Source organism: Pollicipes pollicipes, unplaced genomic scaffold (genome assembly GCF_011947565.3).
Source record: "Pollicipes pollicipes isolate AB1234 unplaced genomic scaffold, Ppol_2.1 Scaffold_2555;HRSCAF=2994_pilon_pilon_pilon, whole genome shotgun sequence".
NCBI classification, from domain to species: domain Eukaryota; kingdom Metazoa; phylum Arthropoda; class Thecostraca; order Pollicipedomorpha; family Pollicipedidae; genus Pollicipes; species Pollicipes pollicipes.
In genome coordinates, this window is record NW_023596136.1 from 38,200,539 (window position 1) to 38,219,364 (window position 18,826).

At 54.9% G+C, this 18,826-nt stretch overlaps 1 protein-coding gene across 1 annotated transcript; it reads right to left on the reverse strand.

The window, feature by feature from the left end:
- Positions 1–4,305: 4,305 nt before the first annotated feature.
- On the reverse strand, positions 4,306–18,577 carry LOC119100957 (phospholipase DDHD1). The gene is made up of 8 exons (XM_037224183.1): positions 18,515–18,577; positions 9,237–9,492; positions 8,901–8,941; positions 8,762–8,867; positions 8,034–8,162; positions 6,598–6,736; positions 5,823–6,185; positions 4,306–4,351 (listed from the first exon to the last, which is right to left on the reverse strand). The coding sequence occupies exons 1-8, from the start codon at positions 18,575–18,577 to the stop codon at positions 4,306–4,308; spliced, it is 1,143 nt and encodes a 380-aa protein (XP_037080078.1).
- Between the last annotated feature and the right edge of the window lie 249 nt (positions 18,578–18,826).

Here is an 18,826-nt window from a genome sequence, read left to right on the forward strand (position 1 = left end):
GACGCCATGAGTCGCTGTGAACATACACGAGAATCCACTCTGCCCGGAGGGAGTTGTTGACGGTTTCGGAGAAACTGCAATGAACGCTCGTAGCGCTACAGATTTCCATGTCAGACGCCTTACGTTACTCGGAGTGACGATTTACTGGGCTTACTCCACAGTTTGTAACCCTTGCCGGATGTTGTCGCGGACGTGAAAAACGTTAAGTGGCGGGTTCTGGCCCATTCGACAAACCAATTCCAGATTGTGTCGTTTAATGAGTAGCACATCACACGCTAGAATAGATCCGTTAGAGTCCCCCCCCCCCCCCCCCACTCGAGCTTCACTTTCTCAACACAATGCAAATGATTACGCTCTCATAGTCATATTACGCTCGTCCGTTAGAGTTCCCATCGCATCACAGGATAGTGCAAGAGGTCAAGGACAGCCGCGAAATTCCCTTGCTCTCGCACCGTTGCTGTCAAACGGCTGGAGCCCGTGAACCGCAAGTGATCTCAAATGCAGAGGAGCTGAACTAGGCTACCATCACGCTCGGACGCCATCGGCCAGCGGCCATTAAGTTTTAGGAGACATTGGAATTTGACATAGAGCTATCGACATGAACATTTTAGGATTTAATGGCCATCGCAATGTCGTCGGAGTGAATAACTGGCATAGTTATTGTGTCAGTCTCCGGCACTTTAAGCTTGACAGTTTTCTGCTGCTCTAGCATTTCCAAGCCCACGCTTCCAAGTTCAAATGAAGCCCGCTCGCCAGACAACGAGACTTAAAGGCCCATACGTAGTCTCGCGTAAAATTCACAGAAGTTAGTGAGGGTTTGTTTAACGGGGCAGATGTAGGACTTCCGATGTGAATATCGAACCGGGCCGTGACAGGCTCCGAAAGTAACAGGGATGCATACAAAGTAAGAAATTATTCCAGTGTCCCAACAAGAGGTAAAACATTTTGTTTTCTGGAAACTATCACCCAACGACTCAACGATGGTGCTGCACTTAGCATGCTGCGTGTTATAGGGCGACCATATCACGTCCTCAGGGGATTATTCGGCTTTGTAATTATTCGGTTTCGATCATATCATCAAGCACAACAGCCCTATTCAGTAACCTCCCAGGATGACCCCATCATCAAGGGCAATCCAGAGGTCAGACCACGCTGATGTCCAGAGGTCAGGTCACGCTGATGTACAGAGGTCAGGCCACGCTGATGTCCTGAGGTCAGGCCACGTTGATGTCCAGAGGTCAGGCCACGTTGATTTCCAGGGGTCAGGCCACGCTGATGTCCAGAGGTCAGGCCACGTTGATGTCTTGAGGTCAGGTCACGCTGATGTACAGAGGTCAGGCCACGCCGATGTCCAGAGGTCAGGCCACGTTGACGTCCAGAGGTCAGGCCACGTTGATGTCCAGAGGTCAGGCAGTGGATGTCCAGGCCGTTGCCGTCAGGGTCAGGCACGTGATGTCCGGAGGTCAGGCCACGCTGATGCTAAGAGTTCAGGCTATGCGGATGTCCAGAGGTCAGGCCACGCTGATGTCCAGAGGTCAGGCCACGTTGATGTCCAGAGGTCAGACCACGCTGATGTCCAGAGGACAGGCCACGCTGATGCTAAGAGTTCAGGCTATGCGGATGTCCAGAGGTCAGGCCACGCTGATGTCCAGAGGTCAGGCTAGACGATGTTTCTCAATACACACCAGGGACAGGCCGCAGAGCAAATGTCAGCTCCAGAATGGGTTACAAGAACGTCTAATGTTCCGGTCGCCTGGTGCCGGGAATGAAATTCAGAGATGAGAATGTCAGAATGAGAATGCTGCGGGAATGTCCTCCAGTTTATGTATGCGGGAGTCAAGAGCGCACACGGTCGCAACAATCAGGGCGAAATCTGCCCGGAGCAGATTTTCGCGCAGTGACGCACGATGCTGACGCACAGTGAGACATATTGCAGGGTTTAGAGCTACCAGAAAAGCTCTAATTTTATTCTTTGCTCCATATTTTTAGTCTTACTGGCCTTATTTATTACTAATATTGGTCTACCAGCTTTGATCAGAATCAAGACTGATTCTAAACTTGCTCTTAAACGTAGGCTAAGTGACCAGTCTCATTTCATACACGTTCTATTATCATTTTTAGAGGGACGTCTGCATATGATGCAGTCATACGAATAAAAGGGATGAAAAATACCAAGACCAATACTTCCCTAAGTCTGTTTACTCTAAAGAAGCAGAGCACCAAACATGCACGAAAAAGGCCGATATGGCCTTAAGATGGCCTTAAGCCAACCAACTGGAATATTAGCGCTTTCGCGTTTCGAATTCAGACGCAACGCTACCAAAAGAGAACAAATACACTGAAATCACGATAACGGCGTATTCCGCTCCTTCGAGGCGAGTACGGCCAGAATCACGGGTGGAAAAGCTGTTCGCACTGTCATCCTGGTCAGGTGTGTTAGCACGCACACAACGTTTCGGCCGGTGACCTCTCCGGCCGTTGTGAAGTGTTTGAAGTTCTGAGTAGGGCTGGACAATGCTTGTCATCAGTCAAACACACGCCACTGCTCAACTTCTCCCCTTGGCTTCGCTGGAACTCGTACTAGGGTCTTCTGATTGCAAGTTCAGCGCCCTACCAGCTGAGCCAACAGGGAAGGGCAATCTTTCGGTGTTAGAACTTGGTGTCGTTCATCCCCTACATGTTTACAGATTTCTCTGCAGAATTGGGCTGATATATATGCTGGGCTCACTGAGGCTCGTTAGCCAATTGCATGTGTGCTACCTCCTTGATCTTCCTGACTTTTCAGTGTTTCTCTCAGTCTGTGATGGTTCCTTCGCCCCGCGCTGGTCGAAGATCGCCGGCTGACCATGCAGGCTTTACGACGTCAAACTTCAGAGTCTCGCCCTGGATGGTTGCCTTTCTAAGCTCTTCCAGCCTGACCGACAAAGGGCGACCGATCTCTCCGTTGTAGAACCTGCCACAGCCGCTGTCGCACATGCAGTTGTTCGTATGCTTCTCATGTGTCGGTGGCCTGACTGGTGAGTGTTCCCCGCAGCGCTGAACTGCTTTTCAAGACTGTCATGCTATGTCGTCTATAGATCCTTCTGAGCTTCTCTGACAAGTCCTTGTTGCACGGCAATGATACCGCTGCTGCTGATTTTTGCCCTTCGCCGCGTTTCTTGTTGAGCATGCTCTTTGCACTGTGGTCTATGAAGCCTTCCGGGTACCCGCTCACGCGGCACGTCTCGGTTAATCCTTTATTTCTCTACTCCTAGCTGCATCAGTGTTCTGGTGGCATTTGCGTGATGATGTTTTTTACTGTGATCGGATGTGACAGTTCGGACAGCGACCGGCTGTTGTTGGTTTCCAGAACACCGACGTCCAGAACCCGCTGTTCGTCCTCTCAACGCGTACGTCTAGGAACGGTAGCCTGTGGTACGCGCGTTCCAAAGTGAACTTGATGCATGGTCTCAAACTGTTGACGTGGTCGAGGAACGCCGTTGCATCTTCCTTCTGTCGCCGGAGGACGAAGGTTTCGCCGAAACATCAAAGCCATACTGAGAGCTTCAGCGGTGCAGGTCATGTCTTCGAAATGCTCCACGTGGATGTTGGAAATCACCAGTGAGGTGATGGCATCGCCATTCCCTCGGTTTGCTGGTAGTATTGTTCATTTAGCTGGAAGGTGGTTGTGGTGACACAGGACGTGAGTAGGTCCATGGTGTTGTTGATTGGGATGCCTGCCACTTCCCGGGGAGTTAACTTGCCGAAACGGCGCGTATTACTTTCAACCCCAGACGAGGAAGATGCTCCGAACACTAATCCCTCCGTGATACTATTGTCTCGTCTCAATCCGTCCGTAAAACTGTAACTGGGGCTAGAACATCCCACCATTACCCCGGCGTAAATGGAAAAGCCTTGGCGAAAAGAAAAATGGTCAACATATCGAAAAAATCGCGCTCATTCATCTGCAGCTGTGATGAGCAGCAGTGTATACAACACAAATCACATGATAACGGAACTCACAAGTGCTGGTGGTGGCTGTGGCATGGCGGCGCTCACAGCAGGCGAAGGACAGGACGGCACTGGGGCAGACCGTCCAGGTTTAAACACCTCTGACGCGGCGCGTGCTCTCACCCAGCTAGACCGGGGACCCGTATTCCCTTCAGGCCGCATTCATCTACATCCGCCCCGACCTTCCAAGAACGCCCCTCATAGCCAGACCCCCATATACTCCACCGGTCACCCTACACCACAGACACCAGTGATGCCGTTGGCAGGAGCTGCGTCGTCCGCGCGCGCGCCTGCTGCCTCTCTCCCTCCCCCTCCCTAGCCGCTCGGGACTTCAGAGCGGGTGGAGCGGACGCCGCGGCCGCTAGCGGAGCGGCGACGCCGCGGCAGGTGGCCTGTGCGGCACTGAGCGGCACCCCGGCCGCGGTCCCGACCGCCTGCAATCCCGGTCAACATCAGCAGTCGTCCGAGCCAGCGCCGCCGCCCGCTGAAAAAGCCGATTACCGGTCGGGCGTCCGCCAGGCCGGCCGGAGCACGGCTTGGCAGGCCGCGCCGCGCCGTCAATGCCCGCAGGACGGAACGAACGCGGAGGCGGACGCCGCGAGGATTGCCTGGTGCGCCTCAAGAGCCGGCCGCCATTGGGCCGTCACGTTTTGGGAAATGCGCTTTCGACGCCCGTCAAGATCCGAAGGCGAAATCGATTGGTACCTGCGGCGGACATCAGTTTGAGCAGCGGGCGTTCGCCCAATGCGAATGCGCTGCGTGTCACGCGCATCCACGAATCAATCTGCGATATCCGCCTGTAAATTCGAGATTCCGGTGAACCAAGTGCGGCCTTTGATGGAGTCGCCACGGCGTTCTCAGACACGCAGGATGAGCGATGCGCACGTTTGCAGATCAGTAAAAGTGAAAATGTGAAAAGTTTATCAATCCAACACAAGACGTCGCACCAATTTATCGGACCATCTTCAGGTGATGGATAAAAGCACGCCTGGATGGCAGCAGGATGGAGGGAGCTGATCGCGGGATTTAAATGCGCCACCGCTGCCATGGTTTCATCACATAAAAACAGCATCATCAAAAACAGCAGCAGTTAAACAGAATCATCAGGCTCCAATGCCCCGACTGATCGCAACGCCGGAACAAACATCGACGCTGCCTGTCGCTTGTCGCGCAACCCGCGGCGACGTCGGCTTGCTGCCCCCACCCTGCCCCAGTTCGGCCTCCACCCACTCGTCACTGCTGGCCCCTCCCTGCCCCAGTTCGGCCCCCGCCCGCTCGTCACTGCTGGCCCCTCCCTGGCCCCTCCCCTGCCCACAGTTCGGTCCTGCCACCGCGCTCGTCACATTGCTGGCCCCTCCCTGCCCCAGTTCGGCCTCCACCCGCTCGTCACTGCTGGCCCCTCTCTGCCTCAGTTCGGCCTCCACCCGCTCGTCACTGCTGGCCCCTCCCTGCCCCAGTTCGGCCCCCGCCCGCTCGTCACTGCTGGCCCCTCCCTGCCCCAGTTCGGCCTCCGCCCGCTCGTCACTGCTGGCCCCTCCCTGCCCCAGTTCGGCCTCCACCCGCTCGTCACTGCTGGCCCCTCCCTGCCTCAGTTCGGCCTCCACCCGCTCGTCACTGCTGGCCCCTCCCTGCCCCAGTTCGGCCCCCCCGCTCTTCACTGCTGGCCCCTCCCTGCCTCAGTTCGGCCTCCACCCGCTCGTCACTGCTGGCCCCTCCCTGCCCCAGTTCGGCCTCCACCCGCTCGTCACTGCTGGCCCCTCCCGCCGCCCCGGCCCGCACTGACCCTGAGCTGGGCGGCGGCCGACGAGACGACGCCGCCGTCGTGGCCCGGCCGCCAGCCGGTGACCAGGTCGTGAAGGATGACGCAGCCGAGCGAGTGCGCCACCACCGAGACGCGGCCGCCGCGCGCCTCGAAGCGCGGGTAGTGCCGGCTGAAGTTGGCGTACACGGTGTTGAGCGCGCGCCGCAGCCCGGCGATCAGCTCGTCGCGGTACAGCGGCGACGTGTAGTACATGATGTCCATGAACGAGTCGTTGAGCATCTGGCGCAGGCCGAGCATCTGGTGCGGCGTCACGGCGTCGATCATGCCGGCGTCGAGTCGCAGCGACGAGCGCCACTCCACCGGGATGAACTCGGCGCGGCCCGCCGCCGGCCCAAAGTGCTTGTCGCGCAGAGGCTGCCCGATGGAGCGCATGCTACCGGCAGCCGGAGACGGGAGCCGGGTGAGAGGGGGAGGGAGCGGAGCGGCAGGGGCGCCGCTGGTGCCCGGTTTGGCGACGCACAGCCGCTCGAGGCGTCACACGGGCAGCCCCCGGTCACGGGATGTCCTGATGTACCAGTTCCGTCAGAGCCACGGCAGTGCCAACTTTCAGAGTCATCCAGCGGACCCGCCGGAGCTTGCGTAAGGCACGCGACGACCGGCGTGGACGCCTGGAGTAGCGGGCGGGTGGCGGACTGCACCAGCGGACGGCCGCGACACTGGACGACACCGAGCACACCAGACATGCACGAGCCATTGACGTCCCGGGCGCGATCAGACCCTGACGGAACCTGCCGCCGGTCTCCTGACGTGAGCTGCTGCGGCGGCGGCGGTGCGCGCGCGCGTACCTGGCCGTGTTCTTGATGATGGAGCTGGAGTCCATCTTCTGACCGATGCCGTGCACCACGAAGATGAGGTGGGTGATGTCGGGCAGCCGGTCCTCCCAGACGGCCGGCACCGGATACGACCGACGCAGCGGCTCGCCAGCTGCCGGCGCGCGCACACGTGTGGCGACACAGCGGGCGGGCGGACACAGGGCGGACACAGCGCGGACGGGCGGACGCAAGGGCGGACATACGGGACCGAGTCACCGACGGGTGTGAGCAGGGTGCCGACACACGAGCATAAGTACTCGGCAGATACAGTGGGGCGCACGAACATGACAGAAACAGGTGTAAGACAAACGGGCGGGCGCATGGGGTAGACATGCAGAGCAGACACACGGGGCAGACGTACAGCTAACACACAGAATACACACAGAGTAGGCACGTGTGACAGATACCTGTGATGGAGACATAGAGAGAAACACGGGACAGCCACTAGGAAAGCACAGGGTAAACGATCAGAGCAGACACACAGGGGCAGATAAATGGGGCAGACACACGGGGCAGAAAAACGTTACAGACTCACGTAAACAGACAGACGTGGCAGGCACACAGGGCAACCAAAGAGAGCAGGCAAACGAGGCATACACGGAGGACAGACACAAAGCAGACAGAGAGGACAGACACAGAGAGCAGACACCGAGGACAGACACCGAGGGCAGACACAGAGGACAGACACGGAGGACAGACACACAGGACAGACACACCAGGCAGACGCAGAGGGCGGACACAGAGAGCAGACACAGAGAACAGACACAGAGGGTAGACACCGAGGGCAGACACGCAGGGACATACACACAGGGCAGAAACGGAGGACAAACAACGAGGGAGAACACACAGGGCCGACACACGGGCCAGACACACAGGACAGACACAGAGGACAGACACACAGGCCAGACACACAGGGCAGACACAGAGGCAGACACCGAGGGCCGACACCGAGGGCAGACACACGGGCCAGACACAGAGGACAGACACGGAGGGCGGGCACGCCGGGCGGACATACGGTGCCGATACACGGGCTAGACACACAGGGGACACCAAGGGCAGACACCGATGGCAGACACACAGAGCAGACACACCGGGCGGACATGCGGTGCCGACACGCTGGTTAGCGGTGCCGCTTGACTGACGCAGAGGTTCTCGGGCGGCCTGACCGGCAGCCGGACACGCAGCGCAGGGTCGGCGCGAAGGACGGCCTACTGCAGAGGGTGGTACGGGCTTCAGCACCTGGGCAACAGGTGAGCAGCGGGGGCCGCTGGGCCACCGCGAAGATAACACAGCGGACGGGGCGACAAATCAAAGTATGGCGAAGAGACATGCGTACTATCGGTGGTGGCGTATCCCCGGGGCCGCGTCTACCGCCTGTAGAGAGGGGCGGGCCGGGAGGCGACACTCACCGCCCTCGAAGCCGAGCTTCTGGTACAGGCCCCGCATCACCTTGGAGAGCACGCGGCCGCTGTGCACGGCCACGTCGCCGTTGCTGTACCACACCACCACGAACTTGTCGAACTCCACGTGGTGGATGGCTGCCGGCAGCGGGCGGCGCATACGTTAGGGACGGACACAGAGCAGACAAGGGCGGTCGCCTGAGTCAGTCAGCGAGCGCTCCCGGCCCGTTCACGTACGCCGGACCATGCCACCGCGCTGACCGATCGTTACAGCAGCTCTTCAGCGGCGTCGGGCGCCCGAGCGGGCGCCGCCGGCAGCTCGGGCGCCCCACGCTACACGTGGCTGGCAGCAGCGGGGGTGGAGGCAAGGTCCGTCAGCTGGCTGCGGCGGAAGCTAAGCGAGAGCACGCTTTGTTTTGCGCCTGTTCAAGATGAGCCCCAACACGAGGCACAGCGTCCTTCATGCCCTACTTCACTAAAAAAAGCATTGTTTTCAGTGTGAAAGGGGACTTTCCGGGTTGTGCCACCCCTGCACGCGAGGATGGGCACCACTACGAGAAGCGGGCCGCTGATGAGCATCGCGAATTCCCCCCATACCAAACAGCTGACAGCGGCCACGGACTGGGCGTGAGCGCGCGCCGCGACGAGACGCGTCTCACCCTGCCGAGGCGCGCGCGGGTCGGCCTGCGTCCAGGCGCCGGTGCGCACGAGCCGGCGGTGCTCGTCCTCCACCCGGCCGGCCACCGCCTCGTCCAGCGGCTCCCACGAGCCGTCGTAGAACCAGGCGCCGCGCGTCACGGCGAACTGTTCGTCCGACCAGTAGAGCGAGCGGCCCAGCCGGCTCTGCAGCAGCACCTCGTACATGCCGCCGCGCACCAGCACGCGGTCCGATGCCGCTCCGGCCACGCCGTCCACGCCTGCCGACGATAGGCGCCAGCCTCAGCGGCCGGCGGCGGCCGGTGCGCGGCTGCTTCGAGCCGTTGCATGTCGAAGGCAAGGAGGAGTGGCCTCCCACGCCCGCTCGGGTCATGTAGTTATAACGTCGCAAGGGTTAATGCCAGGGTCGCGACATCGCTGTCAATAGTCGAGGCAACGCTTGCGCACTGCACATCACAGCGGTGACCTGAGGTGGGCTGTTCAGCGGCGTGAGTGACACCCGGTACCGACCCACGCGACGGCGGGGCGTGCGCGCCCCGCCCCTGCGCCACTCACCGTTGGCGACGTGCGCCACGCCGGCCGAGCCGTGCATCTGCAGCCGGATGCGCGACGGACTGCCGTGGCTTGGCTGCTGTGGGACATCGCTGTGGTGCGCCGCCGGCTCGCCAGCCGCCGGGCCACCGTATGGCATCTGCGCCGGCATCGCGCCGCAAAACGCCATCTGGTGGTGGGCGGCGCCGGGGAACGCCATCTGGCCGTGCACCGGGCCGGGATACGGCATCTGGCCGTGCACCGGGCCAGGGTACGGCATCTGGCCGTGCGGCGCAGCGGCGTACGGCTGCTGGCCGTACCCGGGGCCGGCGCTATTCAGCAGCTGACTGACGTCGGTCGTCTCATCGTTGTCGGCGGCCTCGGTAACATAGGTGGCGCCACTCGCGGGGTAGATAACGCCACCAGCGGCGGGCGATGGGAATAGGTGGCGGTAGTGCTGCTCGAGGCTAAGCGAGTCGAAGCCATCGAAGGGCGTCCACCGCTTGTCGGTGTCGCTCTTGTAATGCCAGCGCACGTGCGCCGGGTCCACCGCCTCCGGCGACGGGAAGACGGCGGCCGCGCCGGGCCAGCTGACCGGGCCGCAGGTGGCCGCCGGCACCGTCGGGTCGTACATGGTCTGGGGACGGTGAGCGCAGCGTTACCGTCTAAGCCGCCTGCGCCGCCCTCAGCGAGCGCGCCACCACGCGCCGCTGTCATGCCCCAGTCCATCACGATACGCTCAGCCCGTGAGCTTAGCACACATGGGGCAGGAACTGTGCCAATACAGAGACAGGTCTACTCATCGCCAGCAGACTCCGTGCTAATTCCCGTGAGTAATGAAAAGGTATGCAAGGGTTAACCAGCACGATGTAACGCGTGAACTCGGTAAGCCATTCAAATGTCACTGGTTTGCGCTGGCTTCAAACTTGCAGGCCAACACCGTAACCTTCAATGAAAGAAACGCTTCCTTCCTTAGACAGCTTCCTTGATCGCCGGTGACGCCACCAGCATGGTCGTGATGAAAACACCGAGGAGCTATACAACTCAGATTGGTTTCATGGTCAGTTGTGCAGTTGCGGGCCTTAAAAGGAGCGCTCCACATTGCGCGGGCTTTTGGACTGCAAAAGCCATATTTTCATTCAAATTCCGCCATTCCATAAGACTTACGGCGATCAAGGCCAAGACAAATACAATTGCTAAGTTGGTGATGTCTGGCGTTTTGTGAGCATGATTTCCGAATACAACGGCCGTCAGTTGGCACTTGATCAATGCTGTGCAAGGCGCGATGACGTCATCAAACAATGACGTATTGAGCAGCATATTTACAGAGCAGAGAAACTGTATTGCCCAGAGCAGTCTTCTCAACTTAAAAGTATACCATTGGCTTGAAACAGGCGCCTCCACGCTTGTTTCACGACGCTACATGAAACATTGATGAATTTTAGTCGTGTATGCTTATAGTTTAGATAGCGGTTTTAGGTGCCCTGGTTGTTGAAATATCGCGCAAAGTGTGAAAAACGGTCACGGGCCGAGCGGTGCTGGCGACCTCTGGCGGCTGCCGGCAGGAGAGAGCGCATTTCGCCTGTCATCTGTGCAACACAGCCGAACCTATTCCATGGGATCGGCGAATGATAATGGGACGTGGCCGGTGATTTTTGGCCCTTCCATCAACTGTACGCATTTTGAATGTTGTCGGCACGCACTGCCGTTACATTAAACAGCATTGTATTGCATCGAACAGTGAAAAACGGTTTATAGCGGCCAAATCAAATTTCCTGGCTCACGCACATGTGACGCTACAATCTAGAGCACGTGACTGTCCGTTCGATTCCCCATCATTGCATGCTACTTCCGAGTGCGCCCCCTGCCCTGGGTGCAGAGATGTGGCACAAAACTTCAAGAACTATCGAAAAGAGCGAAATCCATCATCCTAAGTAAAAGCCATCCCTCAGCACGGTTTTAGGTGCCGCTCCCGAGATGCAGCACAAAATGTAAAAAAAGGCCAGTAGCGGCCAAATCTATCTTGCTGGCTCGTGCACGCGTTACGCGCAGCACGTACGACATAATAATTCATGCAACATCATTGTCTGTTCCATTTGTTATCAATGCGTGCCAATCCCCAGAGGCTCCGTGTCCTGGGTGTCACACATAGTTTTGACGGTGGCAGCTAGTGTACTAGGCACCGGCATCTGGCAATTTGCCCTGCAATTTGCAGCGCAACGGTACATTCCACAAACTTGCGATGCGACTAAAAGTGTACCCACGTCAATTGTGAATGTTGGCAAACAAAATTCACGCCTGCACGCGCACGACGACCGTTGCTCACAGCGCGCCGTCAACCACCATGTCTGAGACGAGACCGCGTTCACGGACCACCCTTCCCTCCGTCAAGCAGTCGAACAGACTGAGGGCACGCCAGAATGCTCGTTCTTTAACACGCGCTCGGATGGGGTCAACTTGACCCCCAAAGGTTTTTCAGGAATGGTTTCCGTACGACGCAGAGCAGCCGCGCCAAATTTCGCACAGCTGTAGACAATTAAATAGCGGATCGTTTGGAATAAAAAATTGGATTTACCTTATAAGGTCACTGACCTAGAGCAGGTCAAAGTAAGGCCATGTTTTCAGCGAAGGTAATTTCTACGGAATCCTTCAGTCTGATACAACAACGGAGTGTTAGACGAAGCCATACATATCTGAGATGCTTTCTTAGGCAGCAAGACAGTTGAATGAGCAAATTGCATTGACCTAAGGCTACGTATCAAGGTCACACCAAGGTCAAAACAAACCTGTTTTGTTACTCTAGGGCTTCCTGTATGGGATAGTTTCTGGTGCTCATTTCGAATTTATTGATAGCAGGAACCGCATTATACATCGTCCACGGACCTCCTACAGGTCGCAATAGGTCACTGACCTTGAATGGCCCAGGTCAACATTTTGTTTTAGGAGCATACTGTCATCTTTGTCGCTTAGTCAAATGCAAAACTCAAAGCAATCTTGTACGATTTTGGTCACCTTGTCCTTCAAAAGATCAAACAAGGTGAATGACCTTAAATGAACACGTGACCTTTTACTTAGAAACGGTTATCTAGGCTCTGGGACACTTTGGAGAATAACCTATAACTTGACCTTGTTTGACTTCTTTGACCCGAAGGTCATGACGTAGGACCCTGAAACTTAAACCTAAGTGAGTTCACGTACAAGTCAACACACCCTGTAAATTTAGTGCCTCTAGCTTTCTTGGTTCCTGAGATCTCAGGGGGGTCAAATTGACCCCCCATCCCGAGCGAAGGGTATCTAGCCGGTCACCCGAGCGCGCGCGTGTTGATATAAAGGCCGGGAATATGAACAAAGCCGACAGCCCGCCGCGCGAACGGTCATTTTACCCCTTAACGCCTAGGGTGTACGCCGAGAGTCGGGGCAGTAACTTGGCAGCGGTGATCATCACGGTGCCTTTTAGCGAACGGATTTGAAAACTTCTCGGCCTATCACCTTCGTATTGTGTCTTAAAGCATGTAACTTCTCGGGCAGTTAGTTTTCCGGCTGTCCATATGCGGCAAATATTCCTAAAATGGGCATCTTATTTTGGGCTTCAATCCCGTTCCTGCCGCGGCCCCGAAAATCTGTATGGTATACTGGCGTGACGGAGCGCGTAAGCCGTTTTATGGGACGTAAAGCCGCAACTGCGGCATAATAGCAAAAATCGCCATGGCAAAGCCGAGGCCTGCAAATTAAGTCGCCATGAAACTGAGGCCGGGCCATATTCAAAGGATACTGTTCGAAGCCCCCAGCCAGCAGCAGCAGCGAGATCTTTTGAAACCTCTTCTAAGGCCGCAGGGTATCTCCCAATCGCTTTGAGCTCGGATTCGGCATTGAGCTCCATCACATCAATGCCTTCGACTATGTTATAATGACGTGGGTTGTACGTCATTATAACACCCTCAGGTGTTATAATGACGTTGAAACTCGCAAAGCACAAGGCGTGCATGTATTTGTGAAACGATTACGTGACAGTTTTCATTTTCTTCCGCTCTTGTTGTCCTTCTCTAGTGTTAAATCACAATTTGCTCAGATCTCATACCAGTAAAATTTCCTGAACTATCCTGCTTCCCATGCGTAGCATGTGCCCTAAAGCTTGCCAAAACAGTGTTTTTACCTGTCTAGAAGGCTGCTCTTTGGCTTTAGGAATATACAATGAACCGGTTTGAAGAGTGTTCCACATTTATATGAGGTCCTGAACTGAAATAGCCTCTTGAAGACCTCTAGGTGTTGTTCACAATTCGGTGCTGTTCACAACCGTCCCGTCTTTTATGCACCCTTATGTTGATCACGTTTCAAAAACTGTCGCTGGCAAACGAGCCTAGACTATGGGGTTGCATGACGGCTTTTTCGCCGCGACTTCACTTTCATTTCATTGATAAAGGCAGCGGTGACGTAAATCTTGTCACACGAAAAAGCCGTCATGGAAACCCATAGTCTGGGCCCATTTGCGAGCGGCATTTCTTAAAAATGTGATCAACATCAGGGTGCATAAGAGACAGGACGAACCGGCCGACACGCTGGTGTAGCTTTCAACGCCAAATCACACATAAATTTGACGGTAGCGGCTTGTATTCGGCACCGGTTTTAAAACTCGGCCCATTGCAAAGTGTTTTGCAATTTGCAGCGCAACGGTAAGTTGCACAAACTCCCGATGCAACTAAAAGTAAAACCGCCTCAATTGTAAACATTGGGAAACAACATTTAGGCCTCTAGGTGCTTTGCTTGCCGAGATGTACCAGTAAACGTAAAAAATCATAAAAAACAACCGGTTTCATCTTGTCAACACGTGCACACGTACCACGTCTAAAGTGGCGCAAAAAAACACCCAAGCGTCATGCCTCATTACATGCTCTGTTTACAGTACATTACATGCCTCATTACACGCACTGTGCAAGTTTCGTGTCGCTGCGACCCTTGGTTATCGAGATGCGGCTCCGGGAAGCAAAACGTATCGGGGCGTCGGCCGGCCATCTTGAAATTGGCGTCGCCCGTTTTAATCCTATGGGATTTTTGCGCTCTTTTTTCGCTCGGCACGCGCTCATTTTTGCGAAATGTGAAATTTTGACGCGACTCTGTCACGCGCTACCAACAGACCTTGGTCGTGGGAAAATTTCATGGAAAAATTCCCAACCGTTTAGCAACCGTTTTCACTGGGATCAGCCTGAAGGTGATCCCAGTGAAATGGCGCGCGCGCGCACACGCACGCACGCACGCACGCACACACGCACACACGCACGCACGCACGCACACACACACACACAGACACACACACACACACACACACATACACACACACACACACACACACACACACACACACACACACACACACACACACACACACACACACACACACACACACACACACACACACACACACACACACACACACACACACACACACACACACACACACACACACACACACACACACACACACACACACACACACACACACACACACACACACACACACACACACACACACACACACACACACACACACACACACACACACACACACACACACACACACACACCTGTTTGTAAGCCCTCCCAAGTGGGGACCGCGCTAGACTACTACAGAGTGGGGACCACTTACACACCTCTTTAAACATGAGCTAGCGTTACGAAATTAACATCTTAGTGCTGCTGAAAACCCGAAGAGTGCGATGGTAAGCATCTCGTAGGTCTAGCGATAAGGGATCAATATCCGTAGGATGCTGCGAAGCGGGGACCAGCTAATATGACGTCAAAGGTGCGTCATACGCCTTACACTTATCAAGCTATGGACCGGTCTCCGCATTGTAATGTGTATCTAAATTGCCCTCATTTATGGCATGAAAAGAAAGGGAATTTGGGTGATAACGTCGCTTCGGTCACGTTGGCGAACAAAGTGACAGGGAAATGGAGCTTGGTTGCTGATGCCTTGCTTGCACATCCTTTGTTTTGGAAGGAGCCGTGATATTTATGTTGACCTGTGCTATATCATGTCATATTTGTATTATATTGTATTATATTGTTATATCTGCATTATATTGCAGTATATACTGCTATATTTGTAGCTTATTGTAATGTTATGTGATGTTCCCATTATGCTGCATTATATTGTTATATTTGATTATATTGTATTATATTATGTTATATTTGACGCATGGCAAGAGCTACACGCAATTTTTCGGTTTGCAACAGATGATTTTCACTTCTTATGCCTACTTTTATGCTACATGTTACGCCTTGTTCATTACAGTCCAAAATTATGTCTCTTCGTCTGCGTTCGAAACTTTTTCCAACAAGTGGACGCCAAAACTTTGTCAAGACAGGACGCACAACATTGTGTGCGAATTAAAAGTTGCCAAACTATGTGGTATTACATCACATTAAGGCGGCTGATTTCAAAGCGTGAATAATGCGTAAAATGAGAACAGTACAAAAATCTGAACCTCCATGAATTTTTCAACATTCCGAGTTCTTCCGCTGTCTTTTCATTATCCCTGTCTTCGGTACCTGGCCGGCACCTGTCTGACCAGCCCACGGCATAGATGAAGAACAATCACAATAACAAATCACTGCCTTGGTTAGTCAGGCGACGCCATATGACCTCAGCAGGTAAGTGCGTCGTGAAGCCCCAATGATGACGACAACCACGATCAATCGATAGTCCTGATCGACGATGATCGACGAGTCCAGATCGACGACGATCTGGGGCAGGTCAGGTCAGTCAGCTATGCAGGTCACAAAATCGGTTTCAAACTTCTTGACATAGGTCACTACTGCAATCTGTGAGGCAATGTTGAGGTCTCCCGACGCGGGCTTTCTGCTATTCGTTTTAAGTTTTTGTGTTATTTCCATGTGGGGAGGGCAGCATGAGACAGCAAATCCATCAGTTCCGATCACAGTCCACCACAAACACACTCTTGTGCAAAAGGTTTCTTTTGTTTGCAAACGGGTCAAACAACCACACCGCAAAGCAGGGGTCGCAACATAACACAACAGAGGATCTAACGTCCGGAGCCTCTCGAGCTTGCAGGTAAAAGAACATTGCCACCGCAAGGCAGCGATTGCACACAACGCAGCAGGGGATCTAGATATGGAGCATTCCAAGCTTTCAGCTGAAACTACATTTCCATGGTACACTTGTGCTTCTGGATCACATTGTATGTACAGAACTTAACATCCTTCCAGGAACGCCGACACAGTGCAGACTTCTCCTTCAGTGCCGCTAGGCAGTCTGCCATTCCTGGGCACTTCAGAGAACCGATAAATGGCTTCATGCGCCTCTGTATAGCCTCCTTTTCTCTTTCAGTCCACAGCACGCCCCTCCTTTTGGCTTTGGGCCTTCTTTCATTAATCCTTGGCCCCCTGGGTGGTCCGTTTTCTGCTTCAGCTTGGGGATCGGAAGCCATCCCTTTAGCGTTCTTCACCCCCATCTCCACTCCCATGTCGTCAGGGGCAATAATGCTAGCGCTGTCGTTTATGTCGACACTGGGAGCGGAACCACCTTCGACGACATCGTAACTGCTGGGGTCAGGTCATCCAGGGTCTTCCCTGCGAATCCGCCGATCCCTTTGGCCATCGCGAGTAGTATTTTACTCACTTTGGCAGCATGCACCGTCTTTTCGGGAAGTCTATAGAGCTGCCTGTGGACCCGTATGTCATGGCCTATAAAGCGGGCCACGATATCCATTTCAATCTCGCTCAGTTGCAGCAGCTGCAGCATAGTAGCCACATGCTTTCTGTACTTCGTGACTGTGATGTTGTTGACACGTGCCCTCCGCGCGAATGTCCGCGCGCAGTCGCTGCCTCTGAGCATGCTCGCAACTGGGGCTGCGCTGTTGAAGAAAATGTGTGGACAGTCGAGAGGAATCCCAACGTCTTTCCTCGCTGCGCTCAGCTGATCAAGCGCCCCTCGCATTGTGGCTGTCAGCATGATGGGCACATCGCCTCCTTTTTTGCTCCGAACCACTACATCTCCCAGCGAATGGCATAGTTCTCGCTCTTAGGGAGACAGGTGCTGCAGGACATCTTCATTGAGAGTTTGGTCCCTTTCAGCGTATGATCTGACCGTAGGCCTTGACGCTTCTCCCGGCCTTCGCCGGTTAAACAAAATGATGGGTGCCATCGCAGTCTCCGACAATTTAACATAGTTCTTGATAGAGCGTTCCTCTTCCAACAGCCGCTGAGCCTGCACCAACTCATCCCGCACCTCCTTCGTTACACTCTGAACATCCGCATTGAGGGGAAGGACGACGGGCTTATTCCACTTCCTTTCCTAGAGAGTGGTAAGCGCACGAGAAGACACGTGTAGCTTCCAATCTCGTTGGTAGAGCAGGAGGAAATCGTCCGCAGCCGTCCTCGGGGTGGCGTCTTCGTTGGTGATCCCGCGCGTTTTCAGTATGCGCGCGCATTCGCTGAGGCCATAACCAAGCTTGAGAGCAAGCGATAGGCTATGATATTTGCCCTCCTTCACACCGGCCATGTTCTTGACCGCGCCTACCACTTCCATGAACTTCGCGGGGTGAATAAACATATCTAGACCTGATCCTGGGCTTGATGCATTCAGCTCTAGCAGCAGTCGTCCCAGCTGCCGCATTTTTTCTCTGATGTGTGCATGTTAGTGGCGCTCGTGGCCCAATCTTGTGTATAGACGGGCCCCGAACTCCATGATAAAGGCATCATGCCTGCAAGTGGACGAAATACTATCGTCTCGCATCTTCGCCATCAGGTTTTCTAAACCAGCCGCGGCATCTCTGTGGCACGACAGCAAGGATCTTCCCTGGGACTGGACTCGGCCCCCAGAGGCAGTTTTCCCATGGGCGTGGCACCGATGCCGAAAGAGGCCGCGTCTAGAAAAGACACCGTGAAATTTCCCACATGGCAGCATATCTTTCACGTTGACTTTCATATCTTGGGGTGGACGCCTCCCGGGGACGATCGTTCCTCGCCCATCTCGGAAAACAGCAGTTATGTTTGAAGTTGCCTTTATGAATGATACTTTCCAGAGTGATTCTCCTCTCCCTTGATCCTTTTGGAAAGGCGAGCGCGTCAAGTACGTCGGGTTCTCGTTTATGCTTCCGGAAAAGATGGCGTGCAAATTTGGTGTGCAGGGTATCACAATAGGGGCAAACGTTCCGCTTTAGGGATGGCTTTCTTGCTTTAGGAGATTTTTCAACAGAGACACTGTGTTCGCCGGAAGCCCTACTGCTGTTCTTGGCCACTACCTGGGCCTCATCCTGGTCCTCGTCCTCGTTCTCGTCTTTGACTTCCTCCATATCCTGGTTCTCGTCCATATCCTTGGACTTGCCCTTGTCCTCGTCCTCGTCCATGTCCTCGTCCATGTCCTCGTCCTCGTCCTCGTCCTCGTCCGTGTCCGCTGCTGGCCGTGGGTCGGGGAGGTACGTACGACCTTCATCTTCATCGTCATCAGGAATGAGGCCAGAAGCATAATTATCATGATCTGCGGACAGACCGATCGCCATTGGTTACCTAATGACGAGTATTAAGCAAAAACGAAAACAAAAAACCAGAACGTCGGAAGCAGGATCGTTCGAGTTACTCAACGATGCGCTACAGCG

Excerpts from the sequence above, each read along its gene's own strand:
- LOC119100957 (XM_037224183.1), bottom strand. The coding sequence starts at position 18,577 with ATGGACGAGGACGAGGACAAGGGCAAGTCCAAGGATATGGACGAGAAC. Across the intron at positions 8,868-8,900 it reads CGGCATCGGACCGCGTGCTG|AGCCGGCTGGGCCGCTCGCT; the intron begins GTGCGCGGCGGC and ends GTGCTGCTGCAG. Across the intron at positions 8,163-8,761 it reads GCTGGACGAGGCGGTGGCCG|CCATCCACCACGTGGAGTTC; the intron begins GCCGGGTGGAGG and ends CGCTGCCGGCAG.